Raw genomic sequence first — 23,501 nt, 5'->3', positions numbered from 1 at the left:
AAAGATTTAGAGCAAGGGTTCCCAACCTGGGGTCCAGAGACCCCTTGCTTAATGGTATTGGTCCACAGCATAAAAAAGATTCGGAACCCCTGATTTAGAGGGTTATGAGCAAAAAAGCTGACAAATGGGACTAACTTGGAAGGTTATCTTGATCAGCATGGACCAGTTGGACTAAGGGATCTATTTCTGTGCTGTATGACTCTCTATGTCTCTAACTCTATTAGACAAAGTTAACATCACTCCCCAGGAGGGACATAGAGGGTCTGATGTTCAGATGTCTTTGGAAAGTTGTCCTCGGGAGGAAGACTCTTACATTCAAACCTGGAGATGCACTGGAGTAGAACACTTGGGGTAAGGGCAAGGGTTTCTCATTTCACTGGTGTGTCTCCAATAACAAGGTGTGATGAAAAGTCGTAATGGTTTTTCAGTCCTGGTCACATTATTAATGATTAGAACCACACTACCACAGCCAGGAGAGAAACTCAGTAGGAGAATAACTTGCCCAGTTGTAAAGGCACGTCTATTTTCCACAAGTTATCCGAGGGGCAGCTACGTTGGTGGTTTGGTACGGCCGTCTGCTCAGCATACCATCCTAGGGTGGTAGATGACAGTGAAATACCCAAAGGAGTATGAAAGCTCCACTATTATCTGCTAACCTGCAGGTGAAGTGTGACACAGACCAGAAGGTCACTGGGTGTACCCCAGGCACTGACCTTGGTTAGCCCAGTTACACAGGAGCTAAACGAAGCAAAGGAGCAAACGGAAATCTGACCAGGATCGTTCAGACTAGTTCCCTTCCAGTTTAAGTGCAGTACAAATGGGGAGAAACCGAAGCCTAAGTTTCAACTTAAATTGGGGTTAGGCTACTCAGGCATTTTTCCACACAAAGGGTAGTGGAAACCTGAAAATCCTCTTCTACAAAAGCTAATAAGGCTGCGGGTGTGGGGTAAGGAAGAGGGGAAGGGAAAAGGCTGGAATTTTCTGAATTAAAACTAGTTTTATGTTAGTTTAAAGTACTGACGAATGATGAACTAAGGTAGGCAAAAGGAGTTGAGATTGATCAGTCGTGATCTGAATGAATGCAGGAACATCTTCAAAAGTGGTACCTAAGAGGTCGTGAATGATTTTGACTCAGTGCCAGATCTGTTGACCTATGCTGATACCCAACGAATGGCTTCAAATATGAACAGCAGGTTCGTTCAAGAACAGGGTTTAGAGAGCATCAGGTCCAATGGAGTGCCTCTCAAAGTCTAGCCCTATTTCCCCGACGTGAGATGTGGAAATGGGTAAGGCCAGCCAACAGGGCTCTGGTGAAGCTGTCTAGGCCAACCCCCTGTACAGTGGATAAAAAGGATTACAGAAATATTGATAAACTCCAACTATACCATCGACTTTGGACGATGGAGATGGGAGATCATCAATGGCCTGTGCTTCATTAGGAGCTGAGGGTCCAAGAAGAAGGTCTGGTTGAGTGAGTCCAGCACAGATCCTTCAAATATGTAGGGACTTTTCTGATACTAGTGACTATTACAATGTCTCCTGCATCATCATCAAATGCCTGCTACGCCACTGGCATTTAGGCAGAATGGCTGTGAAGATAAGGCTCTGTCAGGTTGGAAGTTTCTGATTTACCACCCTGAAGTTCCTGGCCAATTAGACTCATTGGATGGTGAACAATTTTGGCTTCAGTATGACCACGGAGCAGATAGAACTGCTTTGAAATGCTGTCACCTCGCTCTCCTCCAGCGCTCTGCTCAGTCCCTCCATGTCTCTGAGCCTCTTCTCCTCCTCCGCCGCTTTCAAACCCATCGCCTCCTGCAGCTTCTCCTTGAGCTCCTCCCGCTCATCGATGATCTGCTTCATCTCCTCGATCACCTGCCAACAAGCCACAGGGACAACAGGACTCACTGAAGGTTGAATGGGAAGATCCATTAGGGAAGTCGAGTGAAGGAGGGAGTAATCAATGTGGGGGTAGTTTGTACTGAGCGGGAAACCACGTCATGGACGGGAGCAAGGCCTTAAGAGGATACACCAGTGGGCTTGCTCAGACTTACCAACCAGTGCCCACCTACTGCTAGATGTGTGGGGTCCTGCATTGAGGAACAAAACCTGGGACAATAGATTCACATCTTCTCGAATTATTGAGGAGATCTGCTGGGCCAGAGAACTGTACACTGAATGAATTTTCAGGAGGAGAAAGAAGAAAAATGAGCATTCAAATGGGCCACATTTATACTATGGATTTCAATTCTAATGGTGGTTGGAATACACAGCATCAATAAGTGGCTGTGTCTGAGTCCAACCAACAGTCCCAGCGGATATTTAATTTCCACTCTCATCCTAATGGTAAAGGAAATGGGTAGAGCTTCATCTGAAGTAATGAAAGGATCCAGAGAGAGATATCCCCTTCTTTGACCCATGCCCCTTCATGAGTTAGAGTAGCAGAAATCTAACAGGAAAGTGCAGGATTGCGGGTTGGAGAATTATTTTTTGCTTTAAAAGTAATGACGGGAATATACTTCACACGTTCAAACCAGCATCAGAACTGAGTGTGGAACTTGAATGCGGGAAATCCAGAATATAAACGCCATCCAGCAAACAAGAAAAGACACGTCAACGGTACGTGCATCAGAAGGGTCTGTCTTGTGTGCTGATAATTCAATGGAATTACAGCTAATCAGCTGAAACAAATGTCTCAGTCGTTTGCGCCTATTCTCAGGAAAAGGTTTGATGGCTTTTTATTTAAGTGCCTTCATTCACAAATCATTTAGCCACCACATTCTACACTACAATACAAAAATTATTTGCTAAATTTGAAGCATACTTCCTTCACAGTTCTGAAATTTATAGTTCAGTCCTTCTAGCCCCACTTTCTTGCTATGTTTCCTACATTTTGTATCTTTTGGCTACTCTGTTAGATACCCTTGTATCTATATTGACACAAGAGGTACTGCAGGTGCTGGAAGTCTAGAGCAATACACACGATGTGCTGGAGGAGCTCAGCAGGTCAGGCAGCATCTACGGACGGGAATAAACAGTCGGCATTTCGGGATGAGACCCCTCATCGGGACTGGAAAGGAAGGGGAAGAAGTCAGTCCTCTGTCTACTATTGTGTCTATTCTGAAGTAGTTTAATTGGTGACCGCTACCTTACACAGCGCATACTGTCTCAAATAATGGGAACACAATGCAAGGACACCGAAAAGGAGCTAAGAACATTGGCTTAAGAATCAGAATCGGGTTTATTATCACTGGCATCTGATGTGAAATTTGTTAACTTAGCAGCAGCCGTTCAATGCAGTACATAACCTAGCAGAGAGAGAAAAATAATAATAAATAAAAATAAAACATAATAATAAACAAGTGAATCAATTACGTATATTGAATAGATTATTAAAATGTGCAATATCAGAAATACTGTATATTAAAAGAAGTGAGGTAGCACTGCAGTGTCTACAACTAGGAACACATAGTGCATCATTGGTACAATTACTGTTACTGCACTCAAGAAATAAATAATCATCTAGAGATTCTGGTACACTCTGTGCAGGATACCTATCTTATTTTTTAAAAACCCAAAAGCATCCCATCAAAGTACCACATCAAAGGCAATGATTAAACTTACTTCATGCATCAACTGGTCAGTAACTGAACAAGACTACTGCCATTACTCAAATCAGCTGAATAAGGAAGACCTGAGGATTATTGATCTGGCGAGGAAGATATTACTCCACGAAATATCTTTATTCCAGTTCCATTGAGAATTTTTAATTCAGTCTTATGCTCTTTATTTTTTTTTAAATATGCATGCTTTCTTTCCTGAATCTTGATGGCCTGACATATCACTTATCATCCAAAACCCGGAAGAGCTTAATTTCCATGGCAATGCTCTGGAAGAAAACCTTGCACTTGTGTAGCTCCATCCATGTATTAAAAACAATTCAAAAGCACTTTACAGCCAATGCTTTTGAAGTAGAGTAACTGAGGTTACATAGGAAACATCACAGACCCAGGACACACGACAGGTGGCTCTCTCTTGCCCTTCCCAGAATCTCCAATATTGAGGTTGGGGCCAAATAACTAATAAACACACTGTTCTACATGCAGGATGTTCAATCCTGAAAGTTTAAAATCTGAATTAAAACAGGAATTGCTGGAAAGACTCAGCAGGTTAGGCAGCATCTGTGGAAAGAGAAGCAATTAATGTTTCATCAAAACTGAAGAATGATATTCAACATGAGGCGCTAACTGTTTTTCTTTCTACAGATGCTGCCAGACTCGATGAGTTTTTACAGCATTTGCTTCTTCTGTCTCAGGAAGTTCACTCCATTTCTAAACAACCAACTCTACTGGTAAGTTAGTTGAGCTCCATAGGCAGCTCAGTGGCAGTCCATGATTCCTCAGAAACCTGTCGGTAAATCAGGTTAATTACAGTAAGCAAACGCTCATGTAATAAAAACAGAAAATATTGGTCACACAATGATTATTCAGGCACTACTAATGGATAATGCAACAGAGTTAAATCTCATGCCAAGAACTTTTCATCAGAGGGTCATCAAAATGAAGTGCTAACTCGGCTTCTACCTCCACAGATGCTGGCTATTAATTGTGCCCAGCATTTTCTATCAATTTCGCAGTTTCAGCATCATCACTATCCTGCTTTTGTATGCGTGCTTCTAAACTAACAAGAACAAGTTCTGTGGTGAGTACACGTTAGGTAAATAGAACCTCTGCAACTTTGTGTTTTTTCATAACATTGATTTGGAAAATCTTCTAAGAAGACCACAACCTTGTCATGGTTTGGAGGCTTGCATGCCTCAATGACCCAGAGAGCGATGTTAGCTGGAACCAGGGCTTTAGACTTTGAATCTTGGTAGGTTCTCCCATGCCAAACAGGTCAAAGGGTAAAGGTCAGACTAACCCGGTCCTCCAGGTTCAGGGGTTCAGCTCAGGGCTAACAACCCTGACTGGTAAAACAAATCTGTTACAGAAACAGCAATGAAGAATCCTTCTACATCTGTGTGCGACGGTATGCCGGAGTCTCCACTTGGGGCTTGCATGGACTGACTGTAAACGGAGAGGAAGCTACTGACATAATGCAGGAAGCCATGAACATCACTCAGAGATGGAGGACCTTCATTGCTGCCCTAAACGCCAGTGGCGTAACTGGCAAAGGAAAGAGATTTGGAAAATATTGAAGAGTATGGTGGTTTTTCCGTGGTCAGATGTGTAACGGGCAAAAAAAAATACCCTGCTGGAGTACTTCCTTTCAGAGCGTCACAGCAGGTTGATTGGAAATACTGTTAAAGGAGCTGCAACATAATTCTTTGTTTCATTAAAAACCGGAGCCTTTAGCTGGAACCGGAGGAATATGCCCAAATGCATGCAAATGGGAATAGCTTAGCTGGGCATTTTGGTTGGTATGGACCAGTTAAGCTGATGGACCAGTTTCTGTGCTATATGAAGAAGAAGAGAAGAATAGCCCTTAACTCGGCAGTGGAGTTATCGGGGCACCGTCATAACGGTGTTTCCGTAGCAAGCTATTCTTGTTTTTACGAGGCCGAGTTTCTAGCTCGATGCTCAACCCGACTTGGATTCGAACTCGGGAACCTTCGCTCCGGAGTCCGGCGCTGATATTATTGCACCACCAAGCGGGACAAGTGCTATATGACTTCAACTGTAAATACCTTCTACTACAGGTAAAATGTGTATTTTCTAACAATGAGAAATGAAATAAGGATTTTTTTCCTTTATAAATATTAAAGTTCTGCATTCACTGGAGAATACATTTCTTTTTCCAATATATAATTGCAGATAGGTAGAACAATTTTCCATGGTAGAAGCTTAATCTTGTTTCAAGTAAACAGCTTATTTATTTTTTACTTTTTATTTAGAGGTATAGTGTGAAACAGGCCCTTCTCCTTCTGGTCCCCAGCAATCCCTTGACCCAACCCCACTCTAATGACAGGACAATTCATAATGCCCAATGTCTCTGGACTGTGGGAGGAAACCAGAGCACCCGGAGGAAATGGGGAGAACGTACAAACTCCCTACTGACAGCGGTGGGAATTGAACCCGGGTCGCCTGCACCATAAAGTGTTGTGCTAACCACTACGCTACCACGATTACTTAGTAAATAACTAAGTAATTTACAATTACAATTTGGACATGAGATAAAAAGGAAAAAAGTATCCGAACTTTAAAAAAAAGGAAGTAACCAATTGCATTTTAAAAAGAGCTTTAATGTGTAAAACAATGAATAATTCAAAAATTTATAAATGACATGTAAGTAGTATCAAAAACCCACAGTTTATCACCAGGATAGGTAAAACTTAAAGATTACTTCAAGTAAATAAAACTGCCAAACATAAAGACCTGTTAGATTTCACTGAAATTTAGATGAGGAAATGGTTTTTGGTAGCAATTTGATCATTAATTAGGCAATTAATATATTTTAGATTCATGGAACATCAGATGCTATATCTCAGCATATGGAGATGTGTGGTTAAAGTAATAAAGCATTACATGAAGATGGTCCTCAGAGCTGATTCAAATTATCGATCAGACAGAAGATTTGAACTACTGAAGCCTGCTTGATGTAATGTTGCAGTGATGAGGTTGTGAGTAACCATCGTCCAGGACACCAGGATAAACTGCCTACTCCACTTCCAAAAGTGCCACGGGGATCTCTTAAATCCACCTCAAGAGTGACATAAAGCCCTCTCTGAATGTTTAATCCCTCCTCTGTAAACTGGCTCTGTGGCCGCACAGTTCTCCCTCAATGTTGTAGCTCAGTGTAGGTCCTCCTTGATGATATGCTCATGGTTTTAGAACATACAGCCTGGAAGGTTACAGCACAGTACAGGCCCTTTGGCCCATGACATTGTGCCAATCTTTTAACCTACCTGAAGATCAATCTAACCTTTCCCTCCCAACCATCTGGCTCAGAGGCCAAAGGATTATCACTGAACAATTCCTCCATTTTTAACGGAGATTAATTTACAGCGCTCTTGCTGGAACTACCATAAACAGCAAGGATCAAGATCAGTGCATTCTAATTCTTCCTGCTTCAGCTACGCATCGCATGGAAGTGCAGTACAGATGTTACTACAGGCACAGCGTACCGACCGTTGATGGAATCACAATTTCACTCTACCATTGTACAATGTGACCCAGAGGAACATGGCAACTCTCTGTACTGTATGGCAGAGAACTGCTGCATCTTGCGTTGAGTGCCAACAAGGAACAACGGGCGCACCAGAGGCAGCAGCACCTTCTCGGTACGAACAGAATAATCACGGACCAGATATACACAGACCCGAGAGATATTACAAATACTAGAAGTCTTGAGCAGCACACACAAGATGCCGGAGGAACTCAGCAGATGGGGCAGCATCCCTCCACACGCCTCCAAAGATGCAGCCTGACCTGCTGAGCTCCTCCAGGACTTTGTGTACGTTGGGTAGATATACACATCTCAGATTACTGGACTGGGATATCAATGCACACTTTGGTTTGGTCTTTCCACTGGCCCTTGTACTGCGCCAAGTATCGGAGGTCTACTTTGCCATTATAAGGACCCACCTGCTGATCTGAAAGAGCCTCTTTGGGGGATTGAACTCCAGGAGCAGAGTAGGTGGTCTGTAAGATTCGACTTCGGAACCGCTCTAGCTGTGTAAGCACAACAGGATGCTTTAGGTTGGCACTTCAGGTTAAGTTCACTACTATTACTACCAATTTACTAAAGGACGTGCTTCAGCCGTTACTCTGGCTTACCTGATAGCAGCGTGGCCAGTGAAGTGTCGAGGGAAAGCTGCAATGGTGGAGCTACCAACCTTCAGATGAAGCATCAGACTACGAACTTCGAGCTGGGCCCGTCAACCCACCATGTTGTGTCGACTCCAAGATCAATCTAACCCTCCCCTCCCACATGACCCTCCATCCCTGTGCTTATCTAAGAGTCTCAGAAATATCCATTATGCATCTGCCTCGAGCACTAGCTCTGGCATTGCTTTCTATGACCACTCACCATGTAAGAAACCGAACTTTGACATCCACCCCCCCCCATACTTTCCAGCAATCACCTTAAAATTATGCCCGTGCTGCCATGGGAGAAAGGTCTCTGGCTGTCCACCCTATCTATGCCTCTTATCATCTTATACAGCTCCATCAAGTCACCTCACATCCTCCTTTGCTCCAAAGAGAAACACCCGAAATGGGGAATCACTTGGACATTAATGATATATGGGAATACGTGAAGATCAGCACGCCACTATCCTGGTGTCCCAACCAATAACCTTATCACAGCACCAAAACAATCAAAGCTGTGCCAATGAGAGCTGTCGGTGTTGGGTACCCGGAGCTGGGTACAGTATTGTCCCATTTACATAGAGAACACTGCACTTTAGTTGTATAATGCCATTACCCGGGTGCAGAGGGTGCAGAACACATCAAGGTACTCTGAGAGCACAAGTGTTTGAGATGGGAGCTGGGGCAAGGTGGAGATTAGGCTCCCCACTGATGTCTCAGGAGACCAGGGCATCAGGGCACTGATGAGATGGGGGTCTTGGTGGATCAACAACCAGAACGGAGATTGGAAAAGTGCAGGAGAGGTGTCATTATCAGGGGGTGGGGGTGGAGGCTAAGTCTGGGATTTACTTTAGTCATGTGGCATACTGATTACATATTAAAACCAAGTCTTCTCAGAAGTAACCAATGAGAATCGCTACCATGACAATGCAAATGAATTTGCATGACAATTTGCTCTCTAAAAAGAACATTGTAAATTCCATGCATTGGTAAGTGTCCAGTAAAATTTCAGGAGTGTCAATTCAAAGTTTCCTTTATCAGTTACGATCTAAGTTGATTTCAATGCAGCTTTTGTTTGTATGGTTGGAAGAAGTTGCAGAGACAGGGAGGGGCAAAGCTACGGCTGGATATGAGTACTAACGATTGCAGGAACAGGAGCCTGGCAGGTCACTGAGCAGAGGGGACGAGGGCAGTTACGGGGCATGGAGCGGGCCAGGAAATGGACAGCAGAGATCTGCCTGAGTCCAGCTGACACAGGGTTGAAAGTCCACCAGGAGCACTGTCATATTCTTAAATCCAGTGAACACGTCAGGTCGACTAAACAATTAGCTTAACGTGAGATGGAGGACTTTTAACCACAGAGCCAAATTGGTTATATGCAGTTCCAGCCAGCTCTGGGTCACAGAGGCTAATCTTACAGTGAGGGTCTTGAAGACACTACTACCATGGCCCTCGCCAGCTACTGGAGGATCTGTGTGCGTTTCAGTGTGAATCCTGTCTCCACGGACGGACAGCGGCTTGTTCTCCTACCCTGGCCTGGGCCTGCTCCAGGTCCACCCTCACCAGCCGCTCCTTTCGGCCCATCTCCTGCAGCTGGAGCCTGGTCCTCTCCAGCTCATCCCGGAGCTGTTCCTGGGCCTGAAGCAGAAACGAGATGCAGCAAGATTGGAAAATGTACAGAAAGCGTTTCATTTTCACAGTGTGTCTCAAAGTACCACACACGTATTAGTTTTTAATGCAAGTATTACATTCTGTAAGTAAATTCAACAGCTGTAAATTTAATGCAAGGATGTCAGTCCTGTATTGACAGCATTGAGTGCTGGGCATAGCCTCAGACTAGAAGGATGTCCCTTTAGAACAGAGATGAGGAATTTCTTTAGCCAAAGGGTGTGAATCTGTGGAATTCATTGCTACAGATGGCTGTGGAGGGTATATTAAAAATGGAGGCTGATAGGTACTTAATTGGTAAGGGTGTCAAAGGTTATGGGAAGAAGGCTGCAGAATTTGAGAGGGAAAATTAATTAGCCATGATCGAATGGCAGAACAGATTCGATGTGCTGAATGGCCTGATTCTACTCCTATGCCACATGTTTTGATTATGTCATTAGGGGAGCAACACTGGTCCAGACCCCAAGAGAATCTCAAGAACTGTGAGTGTTTAATGTTCTGCTGAGTTACCAGAAGAAGTTGCCGGGTTTCCTTTTAACAGATCACCAAAATGATGTCAAAATCTGGCAACCCAGACCTCCCTCCTGGTTTATCAAGAATAATCCACATAAATTACATGCTCAAATCCCGGAAGTCCAATTCCTGTTATTACCATGATACAGGAGGTTGTGTTCCTGGTTTACAAGTCCAGGCATCCGGATTTGATCCTGACCTGAGCAACTGTCTGTGTGGAGTCTGCACGTCCTTTCCATTGACTGCATAGGTTTCCACTGGGTGCTCCAGTTTCCTCCCACCATCCAAAGACACCCAAGTATTGGCTGCCACATAGTAGCCAACTGGCTACCGTAAATTGCACCATATGTAGACGTGGAAAATGAGCAAAGGGGAACTGATGAAGGAGTAAGAGAGAATAAGTTGTGGGACGGGAAAAATGAGTGGAATTAGGACTGACAGCTTGTTCTGCTGGGAACTAGAATGGGCCAAAGTGCTAGTGTTCATTTATTTAAATATTTATTGAGCTACAGCCTGGAATAGGCCCTTCGAGCTGCACCTCTCATCAGCCTGTCGATTTAACCCTAATCACAGGACAATTTACATGATCAATTGACCTAGTAAATCTTTGGACTTTGGCAGTAAACCAGAGCACCTGGACAAAGCCCACGCATTCCATGGCGATGACATACAGATTCCTTACAGATGACGACAAAATTGAACTCCGAACTCCAATGCTGTAAAAGTGTCGCACTGACCACTATGTTACCATGGCACCCATTCAGGACTAGGTTAATCAATACGAGGTTAATCCCATTCAGGACTAGGTTAATCAACACAAGGTTTTTCCCATTCTGATTAGGTTAATCAATACGAGGTTAATCCCATTCAGGACTAGGTTAATCAACATGAGGTTAATCCCATTCAGGACTAGGTTAATCAGCATGTGGTTCTTCCCATTCAGGACTAGGTTAATCAACACAAGGTTAATCCCATTCAGGACTAGATTAATCAACACGAGGTTAAACCCATTCAGGACTAGGTTAATCAGCATGAGGCTTTGGGAAAGATGCTCACCAGCCTCTCCTCAGACACACTTCTCTTCATGTTGTCCTGTTGACCACGAAGCTGCTCGATCTCTGACTCCATCTCCTTCAATCGGCTCTCCAGCTGCTTCACGTTCTGACACAAACACAAACACAGCTTTAGCTTTCTCTCAACCAGTGGTGTACTGCAGTTAAACAGAACATCGACTATCCAAATCATTCACCCTGCAGACAGTGCATTACCTACTCTAGCCATTCAGCCCCTCATTCCTGGTCCACAATTCTGTAAAACTAACTTTTACCTTGGTAGTTCCTACACTAACTCCATACCTCTTGTCACCCTTATTATCCAAAACCTTTAGTCTGTGCTGGTGCCTATTAACCTCCTGATGGGCAGTTCTGTGCAAAATCCTCGGTACATATGGTACATCCATTGACATATCTCCAGCCTTCAATCTAAGCCGGCCAATTCCTTGTCCACTCTTAATCCACAGCCAACATTGTCTCACTGCTACCCGTGACTTGCTCTAATCGCATGTTCCGAGTGTCCCTCCCCAGTCAGGACAGGATGGGAGTGGGAACAGTGCTGAGTTCCGAGTGACAAGTGCGACAGCCCGACTCTCTCTCAGTCTCACCAGCTTCGCACCAGGCAGACACGAGGCTGCAAAGACAAAAGAGCAGAGGGAATTTACCTCCGGTACAGGCTGCGCATTAAGATTTTGAGAAGCCTCAATGCCCAACATCATTAGGATGAAATAAAAGCAAAAGAAGCCGGAGCGCTCAGCAGATCCAATAGCATCTGTGGAAAGAGAATCAGAATTAATGCTTCAGATCGCTGTGCTGACTCCTTCAGCTTCTCCACTACTGAAAGCTAACCGTTTTTCTGTCTTTCCCATTTCTGAAGAAGGGTCTTTAACTCTTGTTTCCTTTCCACAGAGGCGGCCTGACCTGCTGAGGGTTTCCAACATTTTCTGTCCTAATTTCAGATCTACAGCTTCTTGATTTTCATTAAAATGAAGGTTGTTGTGGGGTTGAGGGAGGACCTCAGCAAAGCTCTTCCCTCTTACCATCTTCAAAGTATGTTTAAGGATGTAGGGAGGCCACTCATGCCTATACAGGACAGATCATTAGAGTATCTGTGTACTTTGTTATCTGCTGGAAGTGCACGTCCTGCCCTTTGCAGATATCAAGGACCGAGTACACACCATGCGATATGCAAGCAGCCCCACCGGTCCTAATTTCTGCAGCTTTGTAACTCATGAGCAGTCCTGCAGATTAATCAGATCCGTTCCCTTCCTGCCCATCTAAAAAGGCTCATCCAATGTTCCGATAGTGTTGTGTATTTAATATTCCAGTAGTATTTGAGTAATATTGGATGGGACCCGCTCTCGGGGTTCCATAACTGACCATTATTCAGCACGCCAAAGGCTCGGCCTAAGAGTCTGGCTTGAATTTGGAAGCCTAGGATCTCGGGGTTCTGGAGATGGGTGGACCGAGGGTCGGTGTCACTACAGGAGACCCACGTGTCGTCAGGGGAGACAGGCTATCTGCCGTGTGCCTGGAGGCCCGGGATCTTTGCGATCTTCAGGCACAAAGCTTGAAAAGTGCGACGTAACGGGCTTATAACATCGTAAACCAGCAAGTTGTTTGTTATGTCTCCCTGCTCAGTGGGAAAACGGAGACACCTCCGCTTTAGGGACAGAGAGAGCCTGCGGTATGTTGAATACCGGGTGAAATGCGAAGTCTTTGGGGTAACTGCAAGTCTGTGTCTCTGCTGTTGCTTTGCCCACGCTTGAGCGCTCGGTGGCGGGTGCCGATGCTTTTTTTTGTCAGTGGAGGGAGGGGAGGGGATTGTTGCTTTGCTGCCGCTTACACGTGGGAGGGGGGAGATGGGGGGACTTTGGGGTTGTAACATTTAACTGTCGTTCATTCTTTGGGGCACTCCTCTGTTTTCGTGGATGGCTGTGAAGAAAAAGCACCTCAGGATGTATATTGTATACATTTCTCTGACATTAAATTGTACCTAAAGATATTGTAAAAATATAGTTTGATTAAGCATTGTTCATTTAAATAATTCATTATGTGTTATATGCAAAAATAAGTAAATTGCATACATCATGACACTACCACGTGATGCACGTTTGCCTTGATTACAACAAAGAACAAACTAAGACTCAGGTCGCTTGGCCGCCTGTCTTTTTCTTTCAAATAATTTTATGTTTTGGAGTTACGAGACATAACAAGGGCGATGAGGTATTTTTAGAATGAATTCGAGATGTCTAAGTGTGGAAGTGCAGCAAGATGTTTGAGTTTTAAAAAGGGCAGCGTAGCATGTGTAATTCAGAAAGGAATGCACATTCAAGTTAAAAAAAGAAAATGGAAGAATCCACGCGTTCGTAAAGAGTGAGCATAATCATAAAAAGAGCAGAAATGGCTGGCTACACTGGAAAGATAAACATGTTCGATTGCTCATGTACACTGAGCTAACTGAACCATATTTTGAAACAAATGAAACCGCCAATTTCAGGATGTATATTGTATACATTTCTCTGACATGACTACCTATTTTGCTGAGTGTTTTGGGTTTTAAGGCATAGAGTTAGCTTAGAAATTTGATTGCTCTAACTAAACCAGCCAAAATGAGCTTTGCTGTTATCGTGAAAGTAATGCAGAAACGTTTAGAACCGAAACCATTGTTGATTGCAGAACACTTTGATAAGTAGAATCGAAAGGAAAGAGAGACAATTTCAGCATACGTGGCTGAATTGAAGAAGTTGTCTGAGCAGTCAGTTCAGTAATAGGTCTAAGCAATGAGAAGTCATTTACTCTGTGGAATCCTACAAGAAAGTGTTCAAAATCAGCTCCCAACTGAAGCATAAAGTTCATTTTAAAGAGCAGTTGATTTAGCCGTATCAATGGAAACAGTGGCCAGAGACGCAATCGAGTTGCAGTCAGAAATGGATGTGAGCATGAACAAAATTGTAAAGCCTGAACAGAAATCGGCCTGGCTGAACAAATTATGTTACCATTGTGGCGGAGGCTCACACGGAACAGACCAATTCAAGTTTAAAGGCAAAACTTGCGTAAAATGCAACAAAGTAGGACATGTACAAAGTGAATGTTGGGCAGACAAAAATAAAGGACTGCACAGGGAAGAGGAAAAAAATAAAAGGTCAAGTTGCAGTTTCAAAAGGAGCGCTGATCTACCCGCTGCGGATGAAGCATCTGATAACGATGGGAGTGACACAGGATTGTGTGGCCTTGAGATTTACAATGAGAGAGAACAAAAACAATAAACAAGCAGTATGGCTTACCCCAGAAGTGAATGACAAATTAATTACAATGGAATTGGACACTGGCTCAGCTGTTTCAGTCATTCCACAAGATGAGCTTGAATGGCTGCCTGTAGATATACAACTAAGAGCTTCTACTGGACAGAAGATAGCTCCTGTGGGAATGACATTCGTAACAGTGAAATACAACAACCAACAAACCATATTGGGCTTGTATGTGGTTAAAACAAATCAGAAGGGCCAGTAATGTGGAGATACGAGTGGCTGAGACTACAATTTGACTGGAGATCCATCCACCAGTTGCATAACACATCCCCTGCAATAAAGTCAATTGAAAGTGAATTAAGAAAAGCACTGATGATGCCACAACTTTCCCCATGCTGTACACCACGACCTGTTGCCCGACACAGGGGAAAAAGGTGTTTGTGCCTCTGGTTGGAAAGCCTATTGGACCAAGGAAGGACATTGCTGCCCAGAGGAATCGTAAAATTGATGAAAGCAGTGATCTGACCATGACTATTTTTGTAAGCAACATATCTGAGAAAGATTCTGATACAGCAATCAGGCAGTTACTTGCAAAATGTGGCCTGGTTTTAAGAGAGATCAAGGAGCTTCTGGGAAGCTGCAAGCATTCAGCATTTATGAGTACGAAGAACCAGAATCTAGTCTGCCTGCATTAAGGTCATTGCATGACCTTCAAGTGGGAGACAAAAAGCTGAATGTAAAAGTAGGTGCAAAGACCTGTGCCCAGCTGGATGAGTGGAGGGCCAGAAGGAGTCTCAATGGAGATACGAAGATGGTGGATTCGTCAGATAATGTTGTGGGTGAGGAAACCAAGAGGAGAGATCAGATTGTAAAGGGAGCAAGATCAAGCTGCACAAATGAGAAAGAGGGAAAAGGATGGTGAAAAAAGAGAGATAAGAAGTTGTAAAGGAGAATAGAGATAGAGCGAAAGGACATAAGCGAGAAAGAGAAAGGTGTGAAAGAGAGAAGGAAAGAGAGAAAGGAAAAAAGCAGGATAAAGAGGGAGAAAGAAGCTGGGACTGAGAGAGAATCAAGGTCACAGAGCTGTCAAACCACTTCCTGCAGTCTCAGAGTCAACTCATACAACCACCACGGAGGAGGCCACAGAACCTGAGGTTTTTTTTACAGCCACAAGTCTCAGCTGCCAAGCTGAGTGATCTCCTCGCCCGGAAAGACGTTAACCCACAAGAGTAAGCAATCATCTACAGCGACAATGGGACAATTTAAAAATTGACCATGCTGTGGATGTCTGTATAGTAGTTGTATTATATAGTATACTGTGTATAGAGTTGAGGTGCAGTCTATATTGACCGGGGGTCTATAGCTAAGCAGGGAGAAATGTTGTGTATTTAATATTTCCATTGTGTTTTGAGTGATACATGCACTCCTCTCTTAAAGTAAAGTGTAAACTAAGACTTGCATCTCTTGGGCTCCCATCTTTTTCTTTAAATTAGTTTTATGTTTTGGAGTTAAAAAATATAACAGGTTGGATAAAATTCACTTATTAGAAATAAGAAACACAAATGATATTTATCAATGCTCTTGAATTCTAACCCGTGTTAAAATGCTGCAGAGAGGAACTTGGCATGTGTGCCAGAAACAGTCTGTGTTTTCAAAGCTGATGGAAGAATTAGACACAGAACAGACTAAATAATCTAAACAACTTTAATGTGATTACACGGCACTTTCCTAGTTTCACTCACATGCCTTTGGGTCACCAGTTCCTTCTCTTTGGCCACCAGCTCCTCTTGGTGATTGTTGGCTTCTCTCATTCTTGAAAACTGAATAAAAATGAATTTAAGGGATTTGATCAAAAAGGGTTGACATTACACAGAGAAGCAGACCCTGAGCATGCAGGCCAGCACCAACACACATTGGTTAACTCCCAGTGATTAAACCAATCAGCCCACTGACTGGCCGAGGTCAAGCCTGTCTGCATATGCAGCTCCCACTTTGCAATGAGAGAGCTGACCACAGCTGAACTATGGTTGTCCCAGATTTGCACTATGTAGGAGTGTAAGTGGGCCATGCAGCCCCTGTGACTCCGATGCCAACTCTAGTTGTCTTTTTACCTTGACCTCGCATGGGTTGTAATGTTGGTGATGCTCTTCCCCTTTACCTTGGCCGACATGTCTGCCAGCTGACTGCTCTTCTCCTGGACGACTTTCCTCAGTCTCTCTACCTCCGCATTTACCTGCAGCAGCTGGTGTTCCTTCGCTGTGACCTCGCGTTGCAAGCTGGTCACCAGTCCTGTCCAGATTAAGACCAAATTCATCAGATTAATTTAAGGCAAGATTTTCTCCACCCCTCCGATACAGCTCGATTGTCACAGGTCTGACGATTGTACCTGCTTATTCCTGACTTGGTCTATTACCTTCAAGTCTTTTAAAGGACGGCAGAGTTAACTATCCCTCCCATTGGAATCTAGGCAACTAAACGTCAACTGCACTCTTTTCCACAGATGCTGCCTAGCCTGCTGAGTTCCTCCAGCATCTTGTGTGGGTGCTTGGATTTCCAGCATCTGCAAAGTTTCTCTTGTTAGCAATTAACATGACTCTGTTTTCTAACTGCTCATTCAACTGGTGATAAGAGTTCAAGTCCAAAGCAAGCAGGATGCTTTTTTAAAAAATCAGGTCACGATGATACCAACAGAGGCCAGCTGCAATTTTTATTCGGGGAATGAACAGCAGTGGGGTTTCTGCCAGGGACGATCCAGCAACGAAATGCGTTAACCGCTAACAATGAAATCCCAGTGCAAGATGTGGCTCTCTGAGTGCCCTGAAGGAGATAAGTTGATGTTTCACGCGACGCTGTGCACAACACAGACTCAAAGAAACATAAAAATAGTCCTATGATCCATGATGTTTGCGTCAACCCCCATGATGCCAAATGAGTCCCACACTCCTGTGTGTGATCCATATTCCTCCATTCTCCGCGCATTCAGCTGTCGAAACGAAGGCAAATGATGCCTTTGTTTAGATTAGATTAGGCGTTAAATCAAGGCTTTCTCAGGCAGAGATGGAGAAAAATCCATAGCACTGTTTCAGAAGATTGGCTGTATAATATCCAGGACTCTACGATTACCTGCGCATTATCAATTGCTGTTTGTGGGACTTTGCTATCCAGCCCTTCAATAATCCGCTGTATTCCCAGCCCATTGCCGACAACCTGTCACTCATCTTCACCAGTCCTGATGAAGGCTCTCAGCCAGAAATGTCACCCGTTCACTTCCCTGCCCTGCTGAGTTCCTCCACCATTTTGTGTGTGTTGCTATCTACTTCCAGCATCTGCAAAATCTCTTGACCACCAGTACTTTTCCCGCTTGTCTCTGAGTGAATCATTTACCAGCGGGTGGACAACGTGCTCTCCTACCTGTGATAATGCCGTTGTCTTTCTTTAGCTGTTCGGCTTCCTTCTTGAGTTTAGCAATCTCCAGATCTCTTTCAGTCAGAGAGTGTCGCATTACCTCACTGGAGCCCTTCTGAAGCTTGGTAATCTTTAACAAGAGTGACAAAGAGGGATGGCCATCATCTTCCAAGTTCGACACACGCCTTCACGCTACGCAGTTTGGAATCAATACACAAACATCCAGGCCGCCGAGGAAGTAGCAGATGTGATTGCTGGGCTCAGGATGGATATCAGCTCATGAAAATAACCTCAGAATAAATAGACCAGAGACTGATAAATCCAGCCAGGATAGCTGTTCACCCAGAGTTCACTTCAGACACCCAATTATTCTATTTTCAGTTTGTGCGTGTATCCACGTATGAGGAAGAGGGAGAGGCGGAGGGGAGGGGGAGGGGGAGGGGGTGAGGGGAAGGAGAGGGGTAGAGGGGAGAAGGGGGTGGGCTGAGGGAAAATAAGAAAGAATATACAATTCTCTAATTCCATTCAGGAGGCTGCAGATGTGAATTATTAACATCCTATCTGCCAGTGAAGATAATGTAACAAACTACGAGGAGATTCTGCAAATGAAAAATGAGGATTTAATTTTGTGACCTGCTCTAAATGCTCATTCTGATCATTAAGTTCCTGCTGCTGCCTGTAGGGAGTTTGTACGTTCTCCTTGTGACCGCATGGGTTTCCTCCAGGTGCTCTGTTCCCTCCCACAGTGCAGAGACGGGCCAGTTAGTAGGTTAATTGGTCATTGATAACTGGGTGGCACAGCTCAAAGGGCTATAATGGCCTATTCCACGCTGTATCTCAAAAAGAATTATAAGAACACCAGAATATTGGTGAATCCAAAATCTGCGTTTTGAAGAATTGAATACAGTATCAAGGCAAGACCCTGGGTAACACTGCCCCCTGCTGCCCAGAATCATCAAGACACAAATTTGACGGGATTGCGTCAAACTCTAATCTCATAATTTCACAATCAATTTTGCAACATAAACGGCATACCTGATCTTTCAGCATCTCAATCTCCTCCTTCTTGGCTTTAATCTCATAGCCTAGAGTGACTAAATGCTGCGTGATCTCTGGCTCATCGTTATTCGCTTCGGTCAATTGGTGCTTCAAGACAGCAACTTCATCACGTAACGTGACAATGATGCCATCTTTGTGCTTGGACTTGCTTTCAAAGACAGCCAGCCGGCTGATCTCATCTTGCATTCCCAGGATTTGTTGCTCCTGCATGATATGCATAAGAAAAAAAATTATCAATACATTGGATTTTGTTAGGTCAAATTAAAGGGTGAATTACATGCAGGCAGATGGTAACAGATTAGATTGGATTCACGGTTGGCACAGGGAAGATTGGCTAAAGTTCCCAGCTATGTTCTAACTTGTAACCTAAAATAAAAGTTCAAAGTTTAAAGTACATTTATGGTCAAAGTATGTATACATGAAACAACCTTGAGATTAGTCTCCAAACAGCCAGCCCCGAAACAAATAAACCCAAAAGAACCCATAATAAAAGACAGTCAAACACCCAATTTGTAGAAAAAAGAGGGGGGGGGGAAACTAATCATGCAAATGGCTTCTGAACTGGTCCACAAAGAGAATCTGAGACCCATAGATCAGCGATGAGCTGAGTACGCATCACAGAGTAGAGAGCTAAACCGGCCCATCCCTCGACTCAGGCCCTGACCTTTTCAATCTGGCCTGGCGCCTAAATCATCGTCCAAACATTGGGTTCAGTCGCTTCGATATGCTCTGGGGTCTGGACCCTGCTGCCTCGGTTCGGCCTGTGCCTGACTTCAAAAGTGCTGGTAATACTCAGCAGAACAGGTTACAGCTTGGGAGGAGAAGCAGAGTTAATGCTATAGGAAAGGTAGACAAATCTCACCTTGTCGTGTAGCAGAAGTTCCAGGCTCTGAAAGGTAGAGATAGGAGGCCTGTTCTCCACAGACCGACCTGGAGTATTAGTCCAGGCCCCTGGAACAAAGGGAGTAAAAGCATCGTTGTCAACGTCATTTACCAGACTTACTAACTTCCACAACACCTCATGGAATGTCAGAAAAGGACAGGCACGGTGCTGAGCTCGAGAAGAGGGAGAATGAAAAGACTACCACAAAGACTGAGCTCAGGGTCACATCGGAGGGCTCTGAAAAGATTTATGAAAGTTGCCAGTTGGAAGGGAAAAGCTTCCAATTGGAGGAGGAAAGTGCTTGACAAATGGGCATCAATTGCAGAAGGAGAGGAGGGAGGGGCCCAGGTGCAGCAGAACATAACTGAGTTTTCAAGAAAGGTAGGGAGAAAGAGACATGAACAATTCCATTTAAAAGTGAGTTCAATGACAATACAGTTATCATATATCTGTGATTCAATGATTCAGGCCCTCAGTCCATCATATACAATCTATAATCACACTGGTACAACCCTACGGGAATGCTCAATGCTGCCACCCAGAGGATGGGATGTTTCATTACAGCCCTGAGCTTCTGAGTCCTGAAGAATGGGGTCCTTCTTAAACCGCTCCTCCCTTAATCAATATTAGTGAAGACGTTTTCATTCACCTCATTAAAGCTTGTGGTTAAATAGGGGAATGCTACTATACGAAATGCTGTGACTATGTTCAAAGCGTTCTACCTAAATGTATGTGAAGTTTTGGGTAATTCTGAACAACAATCACCAGTGGAATGGTTGTGTAGTCATTGAGTCAAAGAAAAGTACATCGTAGAAACAGGCCCTGCAGCCCATTCTTGATCTAATATCAATGAATCTGAGAGATAAGCTGAAAAGTTCTTATATATTGTGCCTATAAAAAGTATTCACTCCTCCTCCCCTGGAAGTTTTCATGTTTTATTGTTTTATAACATTGAATCGCAGTGGATTTAATTTGGCTTTTTTGAGACTGATCAACAGAAAATTATCAAAGTAAAAACTGATCTCCACGAAGTGATCTCAATTAATTACAAATATAAAACATAAAATGATTGTTTGCATAATTATTCACCCCTTTCAAGTCAGTATTTAGTAGATGCACCTTTGGCAGCAATTACAGCCTTGTGTCTGTGTGGATAGGTCTCTATCAGCTTTGCTCATCTGGACACTGCAATTTTCCCCCATCCTTCTTATCAAAACTGCTCAAGCTCTGCCAGTTTGCATGGGGATTGTGAGTGAACAGCCCTTTTCGCGTCCAGCCACAAATTCTCAATTGGGTTGAGATCTGGACTCTTTTGGCAAACTCTAGCCAAGATTTCATGTGTTTTTTCCAACAGTCACTTTCTCTTTGCCACTGCCCCATAAAGCTGTGACCGGTGAAGCATCTGGGCAACAGATGTTGTATGCACAGTCTCTCCCATCTCAGCCACGGAAGCTTGTAACTCCTCCAGAGCTGTCGTGGGTCTCTTGGTGGCCTTCCTCACTAGTCCCCTTCTTGCACAGTCACTCAGATTTTGAGGGCAGCTTGCCCTAGGCAGATTTACAGCTGTGCCATATTCTTTCCATTTCTTGATGATTAACTTAACTGTACTCCAAGGGATATCCAGTGACTTGGAAATTTTCTTGTATCGATCTCCTGACTTGTGCTTTTCAATAATCTTTTCGCGGAGTTGCTTGGAGTGTTCTTTTATCTTCATGGTGTAGTTTTTGCCAGGACACTGACTCACCAGCAGTTGAACCTTCCAGATACAGGTGTATTTTTACTACAATCAGTTGAAACACCTTGACTGCACACAGGTCTCCAAAAACAGATCTCCATTTAACTAATTATGTGACTTCCAAAACCAATTGGCTGCACCAGTGATGTTTTGGTGTGTCATATTAAAGGGGGATGGTGAATACTTAATGCAGTCAATTATTTTGTGTTTTATATTTGTAATTAATTTAGATCACTTTGTAGAGATTTGTTTTCACTTTGACATGAAAGTCTTTTTCTGTTGATCGGTGTCAAAAAAGCCAAATTAAATTCATCGTGATTCAATGTTGTAAAACTATAAAACATGAAAACTCCTGGGGGGGGGGGGGGGGGAATACTTTTTATAGGCACTGTATTTACAACTAATAACACTTTTTTAATGATTTTTATGAATCCTCTTAAGATGTTCTGCCTATTTCTTTTAATGAAGCACAGCGTTACAGCAAAGACAAATCCAAAACCCCTGTTCCGCCACAGAGAGAATCCACAAATGTGAAGTGAGTGGGTGACTGAACTAACTGTGGCTGGTTGAAGGACAGAGGACTGTGTATTTATGGACAGAGCTCCTCCTGCTCAACTACAGGGCTGTTTTTACATCTGTTTTTCTTTCTACTCGCAATTAGCTGACGAGTAGACAAACATTGCACATCCATTTATTTATCACATGAACATTGAAACATTCAGAGAAACTTGTGTGGGTCACCTGACCCTTCATTTACAGCCCCCCACCTCTATCTCCCCTCATCTCTGTCCCTAAACCCATACCTGTCCCCTAACTCCCCGTCCTGCCTCCAAAAACCATAAGCAGGAACCTAAAAAACCAGCCGTCTTTGCAATTGTCTTTGATGGACATCAGAACTTGGCACCATCTTGACTGGAACCACAGCTGATGTCCCTGCCAACCGAAAGCACTTCCACTACAAACTGAGGAAGAGGTCCCGTAGAATCCGCCTCGAGGGGAAATGGCCAAAATCATGAAAAAACCCTTTTCCTTGAAAACTGCTTGAGAAAAAAAATTCACAAATCCGGACAACTTTCGGTATCATCCCATGAATGCTCAGTTTGTGCTAATTATGTGAGCAGATGGACCATTTGCACAGTGTTCAGTTCAACGGAAGCTTGACAGCCCTTTTTGATAATTTGAGTGATTACAGTAATATTTCTGGAACAGGGCAGAGATGCAGTGTTACCACGGCCAAACTCTGTCCCTGAAAGGCTCACCCTGTGGCAAGAGTAACCCCTGCCCTCCCCTGAGCCCTCGTGACTGGTTGTAGCCCATGACTTAGCTGGTTTGAAGAGTATGACCAGCGCCGAGCCCCGGGCTTAGGGCTGTTGACATGATGCGATTGCATTAACCCGCGTGTCCATTCTCAGTTAGCAGTACCTCGTGTGATGGCAGGGGGGCCGCTGTTGTCAGTGCTGTAGGTGGTAGCCGCCCGCCTGTTGCCCGCGCTCGCCGCCCGCTTTCTCAGGGGCGGGCGAGGAACAGCTACGCTCCCTCCTTGGACCAGCCCACCAGGGGCACTTGCAGAACTCAGGCTGGAGAGCGCCGGGAGCTGGGAAGTGGTGCCAGGGGCAGAGTAAGACCTGGCGTCCTCGATGAGCTGGAGGTGACCAGGCCATGGTGAACGCTGACTCACAGGCGGGCACAGCACCTGAGGGGAGAAATGGAGGCAGAATGGTCAGATCAACGTGGAACACTGGCACCTTTATCGGCTTGTTTCCCTGCCTTGCCTCAACATGTCCAAGCAACGTCAAACAGCAATTCACAATATTTTCAGATCCTGAGCACTGAAAGCAAAAGAGTAGGATATAAGTTGGTGATTTTTATTTCTTATTGTAACTTGTGGTAATTTTTATGTCTTGCACTGTGCCGGGCCACTGTCACGTGGGCCGAAAGCCGCTTCCACCGTGTTGGTCATTTGATTGGTCTGTTCAAAGGATGCAGCTGCTCCCTCCCATTGGTTGGCTTGCGCGCCATGGCAACGCTTCCCCCTAGGGGCGCTTTGGGGGTACAGGAGAGATTTGGTCTCTTTCCACTGCCTCCAGGGCCTGTTTCAGGCTGGAATTGTGACCAGCACTGAAGGAT

General features: G+C 44.2%; 1 protein-coding gene across 2 annotated transcripts in view; it reads right to left on the bottom strand.

Moving 5' to 3' along the window:
• The window catches only part of LOC140718272 (forkhead-associated domain-containing protein 1-like), a 141,106-nt gene that overhangs the window by 109,022 nt on the left and 8,583 nt on the right, over positions 1–23,501 (bottom strand). For both annotated transcript variants that reach the window (XM_073031790.1, XM_073031788.1), the window contains exons 4-13: positions 22,797–23,067; positions 19,619–19,707; positions 18,733–18,960; positions 17,704–17,827; positions 16,451–16,581; positions 16,035–16,112; positions 11,046–11,150; positions 9,339–9,446; positions 7,584–7,670; positions 1,732–1,875 (exon numbers count right to left, since the gene is read on the bottom strand). In XM_073031790.1, the coding sequence (XP_072887891.1) occupies positions 1,732–1,875; positions 7,584–7,670; positions 9,339–9,446; positions 11,046–11,150; positions 16,035–16,112; positions 16,451–16,581; positions 17,704–17,827; positions 18,733–18,960; positions 19,619–19,707; positions 22,797–23,067 (1,365 nt within the window). The remainder of the gene's footprint in view (positions 1–1,731; positions 1,876–7,583; positions 7,671–9,338; positions 9,447–11,045; positions 11,151–16,034; positions 16,113–16,450; positions 16,582–17,703; positions 17,828–18,732; positions 18,961–19,618; positions 19,708–22,796; positions 23,068–23,501) is intronic.

The sequence above is a fragment of the Hemitrygon akajei genome, chromosome 29 (genome assembly GCF_048418815.1).
Source record: "Hemitrygon akajei chromosome 29, sHemAka1.3, whole genome shotgun sequence".
Taxonomy (NCBI): domain Eukaryota; kingdom Metazoa; phylum Chordata; class Chondrichthyes; order Myliobatiformes; family Dasyatidae; genus Hemitrygon; species Hemitrygon akajei.
Note: the sequence above shows the minus strand (reverse complement) of the source record. Positions and strands in the feature narration are given on the sequence as shown.